General features: G+C 39.0%; 1 protein-coding gene across 1 annotated transcript; it reads right to left on the reverse strand.

Moving 5' to 3' along the window:
* Positions 1-5,882: 5,882 nt before the first annotated feature.
* LOC131469278 (cytochrome c oxidase subunit 4 isoform 2, mitochondrial) lies at positions 5,883-19,426 on the reverse strand. Its single transcript, XM_058644271.1, has 5 exons — positions 19,063-19,426; positions 15,800-15,899; positions 7,152-7,316; positions 6,369-6,500; positions 5,883-6,153 (listed from the first exon to the last, which is right to left on the reverse strand). Exons 2-5 carry the CDS (start codon positions 15,897-15,899, stop codon positions 6,020-6,022), a joined length of 531 nt encoding a protein of 176 aa, XP_058500254.1. The 5' UTR covers positions 19,063-19,426; the 3' UTR covers positions 5,883-6,019.
* Positions 19,427-19,666: the final 240 nt, after the last annotated feature.

Below are 19,666 nucleotides of genomic sequence, written 5' to 3' on the forward strand. Positions count from 1 at the left end.
CACAAAGTGACCACACGAGGCAGCAGCAGCTGCTGAGTTTCTGAGAATTTGCACAGTTGACTTTTCAGTCGGGAAATACGACTGGAAACTGTGCTTTGATTTCATCAAGTTACAACAGTGCAGACGTCAACAATACAGTTAATATAAGAGGATCTTAACTGATACTAAAGAGCACAAGTGACAAGTGGAAACTGATAAAAGTCTTCATTTGCATATTTAACTAATAAAGTTCAAAAACGACCACCTTTTTCAGGTGTAAGTGACTGATCCAGATGTAAAATACTGACATTACACATGTTGTATCTACTGCCCCCCTGTGGTCAAACACCAGCTACTGCATTACTTACATGTCTTATTTACTGAATGTACGACGATAATCAACAAATCAGCAGAATGTGTTTATGTACATATAACACCACAGTGTGTGTGCGTGTGTGTGTGTGTGTGTGTGTGTGTGTCCACGCTGCAGATCATCTCTCTCCATCAGTGTCCACTTTGTTGTTTTTCATTCATCATTCACTTTAACTATAAAACAACAACAACAACAACAACAACAACAACAACACGCTGCGTAGTCTGCTCTCATACGTCACACTTTATATTTATATAGAAACTCACGCACACACACGCAGATATATTTTTCTAGTAAGGCTTTTCTCTGCTCACACTTTAAAGGTCCAGTGTGTAAGATGTTATTAGTGACACCTCGTGGTGAGACTGCAGATTACAACTTTTCCACTCACCCCGCCCCCTTTTCTTGTGTAATTACGGTGGCCTTTGCATACCTGAAAGGATGGTGTTTTCTGTCCGTTAGATACTGTATGTTCTTCTTTGTTGTTTAAGCATCAGGTGTAACCCATTCTTTTACTAATATATATGTAACAGTTAGGGACACCTAGTGGTGAAACTGCAGGTTGCAACAAACAGAGGACTCACAACAGAGGACTCACTCACTTCCCAAGCATGTCAGGAAACTACGGTGGCCTTCACATACCAGAAATGAAGGCTTTTCTTCTTTGTTTACATAGTAAGCGCACACATTGTGCTATAGTTTGTCCTTGTGGGCCACCGTAGAAACACAGAGACCTTTGCTCAAATTACTTATAAACGGCTGCAAAACTAAATGGTTTAGATCCAGTGTGTAAGAGTTGGTGACCCCTACTGTTGATATTGCAGATTGCAACTTATCCACTCACCTACTTTGTGGTTTAAGCATCAGGTGGATCCTGTTTTTTCGTCTAGTACAATAAATGAACCTTTTCTTCTTTGTTTACATCGTCCTTGTGGGCCACCGTAGAAACACGAAGCTGTGAAGCTACGAACTGTGATTATAAACTTGTTTGAGCACATTTTTGTTTATTAAAAAAATCATTGGTGCTGACAGAAGTTACACACTGGACCTTTAAACAAAGTTCCCGTGCCCCCACATTAATGTGTGTGTGAGTGTGTGAAGGAGGCACAAAATGACACAAAAAAAAGGCAGTGGCTCGTCCCTATATACACTACATATATACATGTATATGTATGTATATATATATACATGCTAGCTATTTAAACTGATTAGCATAGTACATTAGCTTAGTGACCTATTTAAAACAAACATTATTTATATTTGTTGTAAATTGTGCCCCTTCGAATGGCCTTAAAACTCCATGTTTGCGTTGACGTGCGTTGACATTTGTTGTGTTTTTATTCCTTAGGATTATCTCGGACTGCGACTATAGAAGGACAAAAACCATGCAGACTAAGATTAAGACGGAGAATATTTTCACAAAGTTTGGTCTCTGGTGCGTCTTTGTTGGGTTTTTGAGAGTCTAGTCAAAGATGGTCACCATGGTAACCATGTCCGGTGGTCTGTGTGTATGTTTTAGAACTGCACTGTAAAAAACATTAAAATAAAATAAAAGCTCATGTTGGAAGTTGGTCTGGTCTCTTTTTTTAAAGGAGCAGTACGTTCACTTCTGCTCCAGTTTTTTACCTGAGAATCTCACAACGTGGATGTTTTACAAGTAACCTCATGGTGGCGCTGCAGGCAATCAACTAAAGGCACAATTCAAGGTTTTTGCACATAATTGGCCAGTTTAAGACACGGAAAACATAACACAAAGTGTTTTTATCCACTTAACTAAAGGCTCACCTAATATAATCCACAATATTTTAAAGAATATATATGTATATGTATATATATATACATATACATATATATGCTATTTTATCATTTTTTTGACTGAAAACTGGAGTTTGTAAAGTGTTGATTCCCCTGCACCAAAGTTCATTAAGTAAATAGCAATTTTACACGATAGCACACACGAGTATTTCATCCACTGCTGCCTCCGTTAATACGTTCACATGTGTCACTTTATCACTTCTTTGTTTAGATTTACTTGAGTGACACAAGTGAACAAAGGAAGCAGCTCCTGTGTCCACATCAGCTTAAAAATGCTGATTTTCTCTATGGGGTTAGGTGTACATGTAATGTAATGTAATGTAATGTAATGTAATGTAATGTGCAGCAGAGGGAGCAGTTGACAAACTTCAGTTTTAGGTTGGAGATAAAGCAGAAAACCTATTTTTTATTATTTATTTTATTAGGTGAGCCGTTTGTTAAGTCTTAAAATATCCCTTTCTTCAATGTAAAATCATTTCGATTATAAACTGAGAGTAACTAAAACCCCCGGAAAAAATGATAAAGTAAACTTTCTTCTTCCTTGTAGATCATGTAAAGGAGGAAAAACTGTTTTTTTAATGTCATAAAATAAAAATGAATGTGTTAGTTATAAAGCTAATTAGTGTCTTTAACTTGCTGTTGTCCTCCTTTTCTCTCTTTTTACCCTGTTTTTCCTCTTTTTTGACTTTTCTTTCCTCCTTATTGTGATTTTCAACCTATAGTCTTTCAGCTCGTTAGCGTAACTCAGCACAGGAGTCGACAGAGGCTTGTTGCCATCTCTGATTGACTTGTTTCAAACATGTAGGTCATTCAAACAGTAAAATAAAGGGATTTTTAAATCACATATTCTACAGTTTTAGAACGAGCGACGATTACAAGAGGATTGAATGACCTTCAGTGAACCTCGTGTTAGTGATGAACACATGGCGACGACGGGTCACGAGCGTCTTTGTTTGGACCCAGTTTTTCACTTCAGGCTCTGCAGGAACAAGTAAAAGCTTCATTTACACTGATGTGTGTGTGTGTGTGTTTCACTGTCAATCAAACTACTGAAGATAGGAGAGGTGTGTGTGTGTGTGTGTACACCACTGTATGTGTTCTATAAGTGGTATATGTGTGTGTATTTATAAGTATGTTTTACCTGTGAGTGAAAGTGTGTTTTTATATGATGGTTTTTTTTATATGTGAGATATATATATCTATATATATATATATATCTCAGATAAAAAATGACATACAAAAACACACATCTACCACATATAAATACATACATCTACCTATTAAAAACAGACATATACTGAACCATATATAAATCTACTTATATACTACTTTTAAAAACACATCAGCCGTACATATACAAAACATACAAACAAATATCACACATAAAAACACAGATATATATAACCACATATATTTAATATATATACATATATATGTATATATATATATATATATATATATATATATATATATATATACATATATATGTATGTATGTATATATATATATATATATATATATATATATATATATATACATCAAATGTGTTTTTTATGTGGGCTATGTGTATTTTTATGAGGTACATGGCAGGTTGTTATGAATAGCTGTGTGAGTTTTTATGTGACAGTCTATAAGTATATTTATATATGGTTCCGTATATGTCTGTTAAGAGGTGTATGTGTATTGATGTGTGTTTTTAATGGATTTTAATGGCTGTTAATATGTATATATGTAAGATATATGCATGTGTATATGTATGTATATATGTATGTATGTGTGTATATATATATATATATACATACATACATGTATATATGTATACATACATATATGTGTGTATATATATGTTTATATATGTATGTATGTGTATGTATATATGTATATATATATATTTATTTATATGCATACACACGTATATATGTATATATACATACATATATATGTATGTACATATGTTTGTGTATGTATATGTATATATATAAATATACATATATGTGTATATAATACATATATCCATATATATATATATATACATATACATATATATATATATACATGTATGTATAAAATGTGGCGTTATCTTTTTTCATGTGTGTGTATTTTAAAGGTGGTGTGTGTGTATTTTAATGAGGTACATGGGAGGTTTTTTATTGTTAACTGTTTTTATGTGTGACGTGTTTTTTTAAAAGTAGTATATAAGTAGATTTATATATAATACAGTATATGTGTGTGTGTTTTATGTGTAGAAGTGTGTATTTACAGTTGAAACCAGAAGTTGACATACACTACATAAAAAGACACAGATGCTTTTTTTCTCACTGTCTGACATGAAATCAAACGATCACTTTTCCTGTTTTAGGTCCGTTAGGATTACCACAATTATTTCTATTTGCTAAATGCCATGCTGAAAGCCCAAATGAAGATGTCATGTCTTCGGAAGCTTCTGATAGGTTTATTGACAACATTTGAGTTCATTAGAGACACACCTGTGGATGTATTTTAAGGCACACCTGAAACACACTGCCTCTTTGTGTAACATCATGGGAAAGTCAAAAGAAATCAGCCAATATATCAGGAAGAGAATTGTGGACTTGCACAAGTCTGGTTCATCCTTGGGTGTAATTTCCAGATTGATTCAGAAGCAGTATGCTTCGGGTCATTGTCCATTTGGAAGACCCATCTGCGCCCAAGCTTCAACTTCCTGGTTGATGTCTTGAGATGTTGCTTCAGCATTTCCACATAATGTTCTTTCCTCATGATGCCATCTATTTTGTGTAGTGCACCAATCCCTCCTGCAGCAAAACAACCCCACAACATGATGCTGCCCCCCCGTATTTCACAGTTGGGATGGTGTTCTCAGGCTTGCAAGCTTCCCCCTTTTTCCTCCAAATGTAACAATGGTGATTATGTTTGAGCAGTTTGATTTTAGTTTTGTCAGACCACAGGACATGTCTCCAAAAATGAAGGTCTTTGTCCCTGTGTGCAATTGCAAACTGTAATCTGGCTTTTTTGTTTCTTTTGGAGTAATGGCTTCTTCCTGGCAGAGTGGCCTTTCAGCCCATGTGGGTACAGTAGTCGTTTCACTGTGGATAATGACACACTCTTACCAGCTTCAGCCAGCATCTTCACAATGTCTTTTCCTTTTGTTCTTGGGTTGATATGCACATTTCAGACCAAAGCACGTTCATCTCTGGGACACAGAACCTGTCTCCTTCCTGAGCGGTATGATGGCTGGACATTCCCATGGTGTTTATACTTGTGTATAATTGTTTGAACAGATGAACGTGGCACCTTCAGGCATCTGGAAATTGCACCCAAGGATGAACCAGACTTGTGCAAGTCCACAATTCTCTTTGTGATATCTTGGCTGATTTCTTTTGACTTTCCCATGATGTTACACAAAGAAGCAGTGTGTTTCAGGTGTGCCTTAAACACATACACCCACAGGTGTGTCTCTAATGAACTCAGATGTTGTCAATAAATCTATCAGAAGCTTCCGAAGACATGACATCTTTATTTGGGCTTTCCCAAATTGTTTAAAGGCATAATAATCTTAGTGTATGTAAACTTCTGACTTTGAAGAAAGTCATAAAAAATCCTTCTCTCATTATTCTGGCATTTAGCAAATAGAAATAATTTTGGTATCCTAACAGACCTAAAACAGGAAAAGTGATTGTTTGATTTCATGTCAGACAGTTAAATCATGGGACAGAGACAAAGGCAAAAGTTTATTTTGATAAGGCCACAGGTGGACAGACACAGAGAGGACAGTGGACGGACAAGTCACTGCGTCTTTTTTAGTGGTTTTAACATCAGCATACAGAGCATCCTCCTCCTCCTCCTCCTCCCTCTCTACTTCCACTGACCCTTCTCATAATCCCACTTGGATGAGATTCCCTCGATGGGATTCATCCTCATGTCCAGCATCCTCTGCAGCTGCTTGGCCTGCCACTCGTCGTCAAAGGTCCTGGGAGGCTTCGGGAAAACTGGACGAGGAAGGACGGACATTTCAGAAGTTATTTTTTGTTTATTTTTTTAACTTCATTTAACCGGGATTAATTAAAACTGACAGAGATTAAAAAAGGAGGGGGTTAGAACTAACGAGGTCCACGGCGGCTGAATTCCTTTTATAAACTCTGTCTTTGTCACTTTTAATCCTGAAAACACACACGTCTGAGTTAAAGGTGATGAGATGTTTTACCGTGGACCTTCTGCCACCAGACGATCAGACCAGTGAGGCCGAGGAAGATGAACATGGCGCCGACGACCGTCTTCCACTCTGCGGACGGCTGATTCATCTCTGAGAAAGTCTGACTGAACGACAGACGATACACTGCACAGAGAGAGAGAGAAGTTAAAGACACAGTATGTAACACGCACGTGTACTTCAATAAGATTAAACTATAAAAGGTGAATAAACGTTAAAAATCTGCTTCAGTTTAACTTGAACATAGAACAATATAAAAGCTGAATCGCTGAATGTAGTTATCACCAAACTTCCAGTTCTATTAAATGAGTGTTTGTTGTGTGTATGCAGAGATTTTTCCGGGGTCTCTGGGGGCCCTTTGGCTAAGAGGTACTTTAGGGGCCCCTCTTAACTCAGGGGGGCCCTAGGCTCCTGCTTGTGACGGTTAAGTTTTAAAGATACAGTATGTAACATTTCTGCTTCTCTAGATCTAAAAACAATTAAAATTGGTTGTTAAATGAAGTCAAACTATATAAAACTGTATTTAAACTTGTACTTGTACATACTGTATATCTTTGTGAGGACCAAACAACTTATAAACCACAGGAAGTGAGGACATTTTGTTTGGTCCTCACATTCTGTCAAACATTAAAAGACTTAGGTTTAAGGTTAATATAAAGTTTAAGTTAAGGTTTAGGCATTTAGTTGTGACAGTTAAGGTTAAATTAACGGGGCCAAGGATTTAATTATGTCCACAAGTGTCCTCACTGTGTGTGTGTGTGTGTGTGTGTGTCCTACAGGCAAGCTTCTCCTCTTTGGACAGTTGGTCCCACGGTCCTTTCTCCTTCTGCTTCAGCCTCTCGTCCTCAGAGGACAGCGTGACTTTGTAGCGTCTGTCCGGCAGAGGGACGTTCGTGCTGTCCCAGTACATCGGCTGAGACAAGTCCTCATTCGCTGCCACCTCTGTGGGACAAAGGTAAGACAAAGGGTTTACCTTTACCTGCAGGTGTCAGTGATGCTGCAGTGCCACCTGCTGGTCAGTCAGAGAACATGTTCATCATGTTTCAACATGAAAGCAAACTAAATAAATATGCAAAAATCAATGACTAACATAGTAAACAAAGTAGAATTTCAGTTTTTCTCATTCTGATTCCACACTTTTTTTGAAATATTCACTTATAGAAAAACCTGCTCAGCTGCTTTGTCAGTGTTTATCATCACATGACAGCAACTCTGTTTATTTATGAATATAAACTCTGACGAAGATGAAGTGTGACAATGATTTTCAGTTTCTCTCTGAATGCCAGTGTTTCAGAAACTGTTCAGTACAATCATCGCTAGTGTTTACAGGACAAAGGTCAAAGGTGAACGACCAAACTCACTCGTTAAAACCATCTCTGAACCTATGATAAGGTGCCACTTTATTCTGGGACTAATCTGTCTGTACCTAATAAACTGACCACTGAGTGTAAAATTTACACTTTTTTACAGATTACTGTCTCTTCATCCTCCTCTTCACTTCACTGGTATAGTGACGTTAGATTAAGATGGAGCGAGAGAAAAAGTGACTGTAATTGTTTAATTGAATTATCCCTCAGCTCCACTCTGATCACACACTCTGGTATAAACAGTATTTCTGATTTTCACGGCAGAGGAAGCTTGCGCACCACTGGTGGTACACTTGCCGCAGCTTGAGAACCATGGCTCTGCTTTGAGCAGTCACGCTCTTAGAGATTTACTCATTGTAGACTCAGTATAATCTGAATGTCAATTAAACATCTTTGAATCTGCAGCTTTAATGTTAGATTTAATAATGTTTATTTAAAACGACATCCGTGACTCTTCGGCAAATATGAAATTATAATGAAATGATTCATTCAGAGCCAGTTAATTATCTCTCTGTGTGTGTGGTTTTAATCCAGAGACAGATTGAACAGAGATTAAACAGAGATTCTAAACATTGAAACAGATCAGTGAACTTCCTTCATCTTGACATAGTTCCTTCTACAAAAAAATACTGTGTATATCTATTACTACCTGCCTCCAGCGTGTGTGTGTGTGTGTGTGTGTGTGTGTGTGTGTTAAAATGTATAATTCCATACACAATAATACTATTTTCTGACTTTTCTGTTTCTCTATTGTCTAATTTTGACACACGTGACATTTTCCTCTCTTATCTTTAGTGCTTTAACTTCCTCATTTATATATATAATCAAGTTTTTGTATTATTTCCTTATTTCAGTGGCTAAAACATGTGTTTTCTGTGTATTTTCTCTGTCAGAAATGCCTCCAAAAGTGGTTGTTTTTCTTTATTCAGTGTGGAAAGCTGAATTAAGGAAAGTATCTCATCGAAGCTTAAATCTCGCTGACAAGCTTTTATTCAAAAACCTGAAATCTCGTACTCACTGACAAACTTTTATTTAAAAACCTGAAATCTCGTACTCGCTGACAAACTTTTATTTAAAACCTGAAATCTCGTACTCGCTGACAAACTTTTATTCAAAAACCTGAAATCTCGCACTCGCTGACAAACTTTTATTTAAAACCTGAAATCTCGCACTCGCTGACAAACTTTTATTCAAAAACCTGAAATCTCGCACTCGCTGACAAACTTTTATTTAAAACCTGAAATCTCGCACTCGCTGACAAACTTTTATTCAAAAACCTGAAATCTCGTACTCGCTGACAAACTTTTATTCAAAAACCTGAAATCTCGCACTCGCTGACAAACTTTTATTTAAAAACCTGAAATCTCGTACTCGCTGACAAACTTTTATTTAAAACCTGAAATCTCGCACTCGCTGACAAACTTTTATTCAAAAACCTGAAATCTCGTACTCGCTGACAAACTTTTATTCTAAAACCTGAAATCTCGTACTCGCTGACAAACTTTTATTTAAAACCTGAAATCTCGTACTCGCTGACAAACTTTTATTCAAAAACCTGAAATCTCGTACTCGCTGACAAACTTTTATTTAAAACCTGAAATCTCGTACTCGCTGACAAACTTTTATTCAAAAACCTGAAATCTCGTACTCGCTGACAAACTTTTATTTAAAAACCTGAAATCTCGTACTCGCTGACAAACTTTTATTGAAAAACCTGAAATCTCGTACTCGCTGACAAACTTTTATTTAAAAACCTGAAATCTCGTACTCGCTGACAAACTTTTATTTAAAACCTGAAATCTCGCACTCGCTGTTCTGATATGATATGCAGAGTGCATATAATTGTAGTTCCGGACATGGCCACAAGGTGGACCTACCGATGTAAGTAAATACAAGGTCAACTGCATGAGTAAGCTGGTAGAACCAAGGGACTGAACATGTAACACACGGTTATCATTATGCTCGTTCAATAAAGTTGAGCACAAGCTCATTGTGGATTCTACAACGTTTATGATTCAATTCATTAAACAACACATGGTACCAGGAGTAAAACTTCGTGTCAAGCCACCGAAATAACCGAGGATGGAGACGTTAAGGCCACCGGAGGGACTGAAACTCGTCGGAAATGTGGACAGCAATTGGCGGTCTTTCAAGCAACAATTCGAGCTGTACTTGTCTGCCACGGGCATGGACAACAAGCCAGGGCCAAGAAAGATTGCAATTCTGCTCACGGTCGCGGGTCCCCAAGCCATGGAAGTGTTCAATACGTTCGAGTTTGAGAGGGCTGATGACAAAGAAGACTACGGTAAAGTGATTGAGAAATTTGAAGCATACTGTTCCCCGAAAAAGAACATTGTATACGAGAGGTACGTGTTCCGATCACGAATGCAACAGGCAGGAGAGACATTTGATTGCTTTATGACTGATTTAAAACTGAAGGCACAGTCTTGTGGTTTTGGAGATCTTAAAGATTCCATGGTCCGCGATCAGATAGTTTACGGAATACTTGACAAAAAGACGAGGGAAAGGATGCTAAGAGACGATAAGCTAACTTTGGCTGAGGCTGAGAAGATATGCCATGCTAGTGAACTAGCACAACAGCATGCAAAGACGTTTGCAGACCCGAGTGCATCAGTCGTGCACGAGAGCGCTAAAGTTGCAGTCGTCAGAAATAAGATGAAAAGAAATGATCAACAGAAAACTAACAAAAACGCAAACGCAGCAAACTGCAAGCGATGTGGTGGGAAACATGAACCAATGCAATGCCCTGCGTATGGCAAAAGATGTGCAAAATGCAATGGAAAAAATCATTTCGCCAAACAGTGCCTGACTAAAGACAGATCAAAGCCAGTGAGGGTAGTTGAGGAAACAGACCTGGGTGAGACGTTCTTCATAGACATGGTGTCATGTGAAAATGTAAAGAAAGTGCAAGCCACAGAGGCACATAAAAGGCACACAGAGTGGCGTCACGAACAGGATGAAAACTGGATTGTTTCACTGCCAATAAATGGAGCTTTGGTAGCACTGAGAATTGACACGGGCGCACAAGCCAATCTGATCAGTATGACAGAAATCAGGGCTATGAAAGAAAAGCCGAAAATATTCAAGAAATCAGTGCAGCTGAAAGATTACAACGGAAAAGAAATAGAAAGCAAAGGTCAGTGCAGACTGAGAGTGACTGTGAAAAACAAACAATACAGTGTGCTGTTCTCGATAGTACCTGAGGGTCGTGAGTCACTGTTAGGAGGACTCACCTCAAAGAATCTGAATCTGGTGAGAAGAGTCTACCAAATCAGCTGTTCAGACGCTGTGAGGGCACACAACAGCACAGTTGACTCCATAGTGCAACGTTTTCCTGATGTATTTAAAGGACTGGGTTGCCTTCCCTACACATACACAATTCAATTGAAAGAGGATGCAGAACCAGTGATCCATGCTCCAAGGAGAATCCCAGCTCCACTTAGGGAGCGCCTCAAGAAAGAATTGGACAGAATGTGTGAGATGAATGTGATCACAAAGGTTGAGGAGCCTACGGAGTGGGTTAACTCTATGGTGTGTGTAGACAAAAAGAACAAAAACAAAGAACTGAGAATTTGCATGGACCCAGGAGATTTAAACAGGAACATAAAACGTGAGCACTACCAGATACCGAAACGTGAGGAAATTGCAAGTGAAATGGCAGGTGCTAAGTATTTTTCCAAGTTAGATGCAGCACAAGGATTCTGGCAAATCAAGCTAGATGACAAAAGCTCACGATACTGCACATTCAATACGCCTTACGGTCGATACAGATTCCTACGCATGCCTTTTGGCATAATCTCAGCATCAGAGATCTATCATCGTGCGATGGACAACATGCTTGAGGGCCTAGAAGGGGTACGTTGCTACATAGACGATGTGGTGATATGGGGGTCCACCCTACAAGAGCACAACGAGAGACTGGCGAAAGTCCTCCACAGGATATCTGATAATGGACTGAAATTGAATCGTGCAAAATGTCAGTTTGGCGTGCAAGAAGTGACATTCCTCGGAGACAAGCTGTCCTCTGAAGGAATTGAGCCTGATGAGAGAAAAATACAAGCGATCCTTAGCATGCCACGCCCCACAGACAAAAAAGGGGTACTCCGAATAATGGGGATGATCAACTTTATCGGCAAGTTTATACCAAACCTATCTGTGAAAACTTCAGCACTGAGGGAACTACTCCATGACTCCACAGAGTTCAAGTGGACAACAAGAAATGAGCGAGAGTGGAATGCTCTCAAGGCTACTCTGACAAAGTCCCCTGTGCTAGCGTATTATGATCCAGAAAAGAGACAGAAGATTTCAACAGATGCGTCGAAAGATGGCCTGGGAGCTGTCCTCCTGCAGGCAGAAGGAGATAGCTGGCAGCCAGTTGCCTACGCTTCGCGGTCAATGACCAAAACTGAAACTAAATATGCTCAAATAGAGAAAGAATGTTTGGGATTGGCCTATGGGCTAGAAAAGTTTCACTGCTATGTCTATGGGCTTCCCTCTTTCACTGTCGAAACAGATCATCGCCCTCTGGTGTCGATCATCAAAAAGAATCTCAACGAGATGTCACCAAGGATCCAGCGACTCATCATGAAGCTGCAGAGGTATGATTTTGAGTTAATATACACTCCAGGCAAACACTTGGTGATAGCAGATACGCTGTCACGAGCGCCAGTGATGAGCGAGGCGAGCTCCACTGAGAAAGACATTGAAAATCACGTCAACATGATTGTTCAGTCACTGCCAGTATCTGATGTCAAAACAAAACAAGTACGTGATGAATTGGACAAAGACACAGAATTACAAACAGTAATGAAAAACATACTTACCGGATGGCCCAGGGGCTCCTGTCCAAAATACTTCAACATCAGAGCAGAACTAAGTGTGGCAAACGGACTATTACTGAGAGACAATAGACTTGTCATCCCACAGAGTCTTAGGCCAGAGATACTTAGACAGATACACGAGGGACACCTCGGAATTGAAAAATGCAAAAGGAGAGCCAGATGCTCAGTGTATTGGCCTGGCATTAATCAGGACATTGAAAACATGGCAGGAAAGTGTGAAACATGCAAAAAGTACCAGAGCAAACAGGCAAGGGAACCCATGATGATTCCAGATCTTCCCACTGCACCTTGGGAGAAAGTTGGAACTGACCTGTTTCATTGCAATGGAAAGGACTATTTGTTAGTGATTGATTACTACTCAAATTTCCCTGAAATTGCCCTGCTGTCCAGCACAAATGCCAGTACTGTCATTATGCATGTAAAATCCATATTTGCCCGGCATGGAATAGCAAAGACTGTAGTGAGTGACAATGGTCCATGTTACAACTGCAAAGAGTGGCAGCAGTTTGCGAGCCACTATGGCTTCAATCACGTCACCTCCAGTCCTCAGCATGCACAGGCAAATGGCAAAGCCGAAAAGGGAGTGCACATCATCAAACAGATTCTGAAAAAGGCCACAGACAGCAAGTCAGATCCTTACCTAGCTCTTCTAAGCTACAGAGCTGCACCGCTTGAATGTGGTTTATCCCCAGCAGAACTGTTAATGAATCGCAGATTACGCACAACCCTTCCCTGTTACACAGACATCAAGCCCAACACAGGGATACAGAAAAAGTTGGAGAACATGAAATGGAAACAAAAACAACGCTTCGACAAATCGACGAAACCCCTCAGTCCACTCGCCAAGGATGACATGGTACGAATCCAGGATCAAGATGCATGGAACAGGAAAGCAACTGTACTCCAGGAGGTCGGACCTAGATCATACGAAGTGAAGACTGAGGAAGGACACGTGCTCAGAAGGAACCGCCGCAGCCTTCTAAAAACAAAAGAGACTTTTACAGAGACTGAAATTGATGCTGATGCAGTCAGTGCAAGCGCAGCATCAAATGATGACACTGATGGACATTCACAGGAGGACACAAGCAATGTTCAGTCGGAATTACCTGTCCTGAGAAGATCTGGGCGCCGGACAAAAAGACCTGATAGACTGGATTTGTAAGTGTATGGACTGAATATTGGTTCACTGTTGAAGAATAAAAACACAAACAAACAAACAAAAGAAAAAGAAAAGAAGGTGTACAAAAAAAAAGAAAGTAAGAAAAGAGTACACATAAAAAAAAAAAAAAAGTTTGTGTTTCTTGTTTTAAAAAAAAAAAAAAAAAAAGGTTGTTTAAAACTGTTAATGTATTGCTCAATGTTGGAAGTAAGTATTTGTGTATTGAGCAATGTTTAAAGTAAGTATCAGTATGTTGATTAAGGTTTGAAGTAAGTATCAATGTTATTAGATCCTGAGAAGGGGGGATGTTCTGATATGATATGCAGAGTGCATATAATTGTAGTTCCGGACATGGCCACAAGGTGGACCTACCGATGTAAGTAAATACAAGGTCAACTGCATGAGTAAGCTGGTAGAACCAAGGGACTGAACATGTAACACACGGTTATCATTATGCTCGTTCAATAAAGTTGAGCACAAGCTCATTGTGGATTCTACAACGTTTATGATTCAATTCATTAAACAACACACTCGCTGACAAACTTTTATTGAAAAACCTGAAATCTCATACTCGCTGAACAACTTTTTTTTAAAACCTGAAATCTCGTACTCGCTGACAAACTTTTATTCAAAAACCTGAAATCTCGTACTCGCTGACAAACTTTTATTTAAAAACCTGAAATCTCGTACTCGCTGACAAACTTTTATTTAAAAACCTGAAATCTCGTTCTCACTGACAAACTTTTATTTAAAACCTGAAATCTCGTACTCACTGACAAACTTTTATTTAAAAACCTGAAATCTTGTACTCGCTGACAAACTTTTATTCAAAAACCTGAAATCTCGTACTCGCTGACAAACTTTTATTTAAAAACCTGAAATCTCGTACTCGCTGACAAACTTTTATTCAAAAACCTGAAATCTCGTACTCGCTGACAAACTTTTATTTAAAAACCTGAAATCTCGTACTCGCTGACAAACTTTTATTGAAAAACCTGAAATCTCGTACTCGCTGACAAACTTTTATTTAAAAACCTGAAATCTCGTACTCACTGACAAACTTTTATTCAAAAACCTGAAATCTTGTACTCGCTGACAAACTTTTATTTAAAAACCTGGAATCTCGTACTTGCTGACAAACTTTTATTCAAAAACCTGAAATCTCGTACTCGCTGACAAACTTTTATTTAAAAACCTGAAATCTCGTACTCGCTGACAAACTTTTATTCAAAAACCTGGAATCTCGTACTCGCTGACAAACTTTTATTTAAAAACCTGAAATCTCGTACTCGCTGACAAACTTTTATTGAAAAACCTGAAATCTCGTACTCGCTGACAAACTTTTATTTAAAAACCTGAAATCTCGTACTCGCTGACAAACTTTTATTGAAAAACCTGAAATCTCGTACTCGCTGACAAACTTTTATTGAAAAACCTGAAATCTCGTACTTGCTGACAAACTTTTATTGAAAAACCTGAAATCTCGCACTCGCTGACAAACTTTTATTCAAAAACCTGAAATCTCGTACTCGCTGACAAACTTTTATTTAAAAACCTGAAATCTCGTACTCGCTGACAAACTTTTATTTAAAACCTGAAATCTCGCACTCGCTGACAAACTTTTATTGAAAAACCTGAAATCTCGTACTCGCTGACAAACTTTTATTGAAAAACCTGAAATCTCGTACTCGCTGACAAACTTTTATTTAAAAACCTGTAAACTTTCACCTGAAGCTGCAGCCAACAGATAATCATCCACGTTCTACTTCTAGACCTTTTAATCCGTCACAGTTCAACCAGAAAGCGACAGTTCTCTACGTGAAAGAACGTTTAGCGTTCTACTTTTACAGACAATCTGTAAATCCCATAAGTTTGATTGACAGGTGTCAAATGCAAGAGATGTCTGCAGAAATGTTAACATATATAATCACTAAAAAGAGACACTTCTACCTCTTTAAAACACAGGAAACATATTGAACAGGTAGTAACTTCACTGGTGGACGTGGAGAGAGAGAGAGGCAGAGATAAAATAGTTACCGTGGCCGTGACTCGCCATCCTCGCGCTGCTGGAGGTCAAGGCTGCGGTCATACGCCGCGCCAGGAGGCTTCCCACGCGTCCGGTCGTCAGGTGAAGCATCTGGAATCGCCAACAATATATGACCTTATTTTACACTCCAGTGAATAATCTGCTCTATCTTATTTATGTAGGGTGCAAATCGCCAAAACACAATTTTGCCTCTGTTTTCACCTTAGGGGGCGCTATAGACCCCTTGTGCAACGCACAGGTCCGGGATTGATGCCAATATCACACTTTCACCAGACCTGACCTCCATGCCAGAGATTTTATGCATGTTAATGTTCTCAAAAATGACCACAAAACCACGGATTTAATAATAATCTGAAGGAAAACAACAGGCTCCTCACACTAATTCATGCCATTTGTGGCTTGGGCCCTAATAATAACAAACTTTATTATTTAAATCGCATTGTGTCGTGTATCTTATCACATCGTGTATCACGTTGTGTATTGTGTCGTGTATCTTATTGCATAGTGTATCATGTTGTGTATATTATCGCATCGTGTATCGTGTCGTGTATCTTATCGCATCGTGTATTGTGTTGTGTATATTATCGCATCGTGTATCACGTTGTGTATATTATCGCATCATGTATCACGTTGTGTATATTATCACATTGTGTATATTATCGCGTTGTGTATTGCGTCGTGTATCTTATCGCATCGCGTATCACGTTGTGTATATTATCGCGTTGTGTATTGTGTCATGTATCTTATCGCATTGTGTATTGTGTCGTGTATCTTATCGCATCGTGTATCACGTTGTGTATATTATCGCGTTGTGTATTGTGTAATGTATCTTATCGCATTGTGTATTGTGTCGTGTATCTTATTGCATTGTGTATTACGTTGTGTATATTATCGCATCATGTATAACGTTGTGTATATCATCGCGTTGTGTATTGTGTTGTGTATCTTATCACATCGTGTATCACGTTGTGTATATTATTGCATTGTGTCACGTATCTTATCGCATTGTGTATTGTGTCGTGTATCTTATTGCATTGTGTATTACGTTGTGTATATTATCGTATCGTGTATAACGTTGTGTATATCATCGCGTTGTGTATTGTGTCGTGTATCTTATTGCATCGTGTATCACGTTGTGTATATTATCGCATTGTGTATTGTGTATTGTGTCGTGTATCTTATTGCATCATGTATCACATTGTATATCTTATCGCATTGTGTATCACGTTGTGTATCTTATCGCGTTGTGTATTGTGTCATGTATCTTATCGCATTGTGTATCACGTTGTGTATCTTATCGCATCGTGTATCACGTTGTGTATCTTATCGCGTTGTGTATTGTGTCATGTATCTTATCGCATCGTGTATCACGTTGTGTATCTTATCGCATCGTGTATCACGTTGTGTATCTTATCGCGTTGTGTATTGTGTCATGTATCTTATCGCATTGTGTATATTATCGTGTCGTGTCAGGAGCAGCCGAACATGGCACCAGTTGTTGTTCCCAACTTGCTGGACGTCTTTGTATAAAGAAAATAGAACTTATTTTGTCATTGTTTAAAATACAACAAGATACTTTGTTTGATCCGTCCGTGTCAAAAAACATCGAATAAAAGACATTTGAAAAACAAAACAATGAAAATCAACGTTGATAGTAAAAAACAAGGTGTTGCCAGGTGTTAGTAACGACTGTGGTATGTAGTCACTCGTCATTGATTAACTTCAGGAGATGATACAAATGTTTCCTTATGAAAGAACTGGACGAGCAACTGACTCAACAACAGACACCAAACACAGATAAGAAATGCTTCACACTCATGTAAACGTCCAGTCTTTCCTATTTAGGAGAATTCACTGGCTCATATTGAAGTCTATAAACCATCACTATAGTATCTGTATCTATTTTGAATGATTTCTCTGTTAAATGGAGCAAAGAAACCAGGAAATATAGAATATATATGTGTAAGAACCTGAAAAATCAGATAGTTTGTTTTTATGACACAATAAACACTGAAACTAATGAATCCATTATCAAAATAGTTGACGGTTGATTTAGTCATTGATGTATTAGTGATGTATTTTCTACAGGAGGAGACAGTAACATGTTACTGTGTATTAAGTAGAGTCTATTCCATTTTTATAATCTTAATAGTCTATATCTTACATGTTTATTACATTTATTACCTTTTACTGTCTTTAATGCTGTAACTATTTAAATGTCCCTTTTTTGGGACTAATAAATGATTATTTTATCTTATATTATCTTATTGTTACAGCTCTAATTATTCATGATATTTATTATTTGTATTGTGTCAAGGAAAAGAGACTAATTAAGATATTTATTGCACTGCAATTGACAATAAACTTCCTTTATCTTGCATCTTGAGAACCTACCAGATAAAACAATAATCTGCTCTGATAATCTGTGTAATAATCTGATTCAGCTCATCAAAGTCACCGTGTGACGCGGGTCAGGCGTGTTTGACCTTGACCTTGACGCGCGGCCACAGGTCACATGGTCCACGACAGTTTGTGAGAAAAGTTCTGTGTGCGACTTTAACTTTGTAACGTGATGAGAAAAGGTTGTTGTTTTTTTTTTAAATTTCACTCACAGTGTTTTTGTCCCTTCACCTGTTTCTGTGGCTTATCACACACACACACACACACACACACACGTGGACATGGACACAGAATGGGAAAATGGTGGTAAAAATTGGCAGTTGGTCAACGTGAGAGTCCTGGCTGACCTTCTGTCAGGGACAGGAGTTCAGGGACCGATTTTGACTTCTTTTCACGAAACAAACACGTTTTTCTCTGATTCTCTGCTTCCAGAGACTTTTTTATTCAGCTTTTACTCAGACATTTGGAGGAGTCTGAGTGAGCAGCAGCAGCAGCAGCAGCAGCAGCAGCAGCAGCTCTGCTGGCGTGAATAGAGCACTGTCCGGCTGGAACACTTTCTCTTTCTCTGTGTCGTCACAGCTGCTGCTGCTGCTGCTGCTGCTGCACATCTATAATCCATGCTTCACTATCTGGCCTGCACGTACACCCCTCTCTCTCCCTGACTGACTGTAGGTATAGTGTCAGAGGAGGGCGTCTGTCCGTCTGTCTGTCCATCTGTCTGTCCGTCTGTCCGTCTGTCCCCCTCTCTCTGTCATCTCTACAAACACTTGTTGACAAATACCCAGCACACACATATGTATTAAATATGTCGTCTGTCTGTATTTGATGGGAGTAAAGACGGACGGATACTCACAGTGGTGAGAGAGAAATGATCCAAATGTAGAGATTTTCTTTTCTTTTTCTTTCCCCTTGTTTTTTTTGTCTCTGCTTCAAACACTGAGCAGGAACCAACTGGTGGGCGAGAGAGAGAGAGAGAGAGGCTAGATGTGAGAGAGAGAGAGAGAGAGAGAGAGAGAGAGAAGAGGGAGGGAGGGAGAGAGAGGAACAGGACCAAAACAGTGCAGCGTAAACAAGAGTGTGACAGAATTGGCAGAAGCAGAAAGTTTGAGACGCCACACACACACAAGTGAAGGAGGAAGTGCAACGTGTGTGTGTGTGTGTGTGTGTGTGTGAGAGAGAGAGAGAAAGTGGAAAAGTTCTCAAAGAACGAGTAAAAATACAAAGAACATAAGGAGATAAGACGCCACACTTTAACCCCCACCGACAGCTCCACAAGTCAGAGCTGGGCACGGGGCCACAGTCTGGCCTGCAGCCCAGAGGCTGGAGGGCGGAGCCGTGGGTTCATAATATGGCAGCCGAGGAGACGAGGGAGGAGACAGGGGGAGGAGAGAGAGTCACTGAGGTCACATGAGGACAGAAGTTCACAGAAACCCCACGCGGCTGCTGCTCAGCTACAA

Source organism: Solea solea, chromosome 11 (assembly GCF_958295425.1).
Source record: "Solea solea chromosome 11, fSolSol10.1, whole genome shotgun sequence".
Classification (NCBI taxonomy): domain Eukaryota; kingdom Metazoa; phylum Chordata; class Actinopteri; order Pleuronectiformes; family Soleidae; genus Solea; species Solea solea.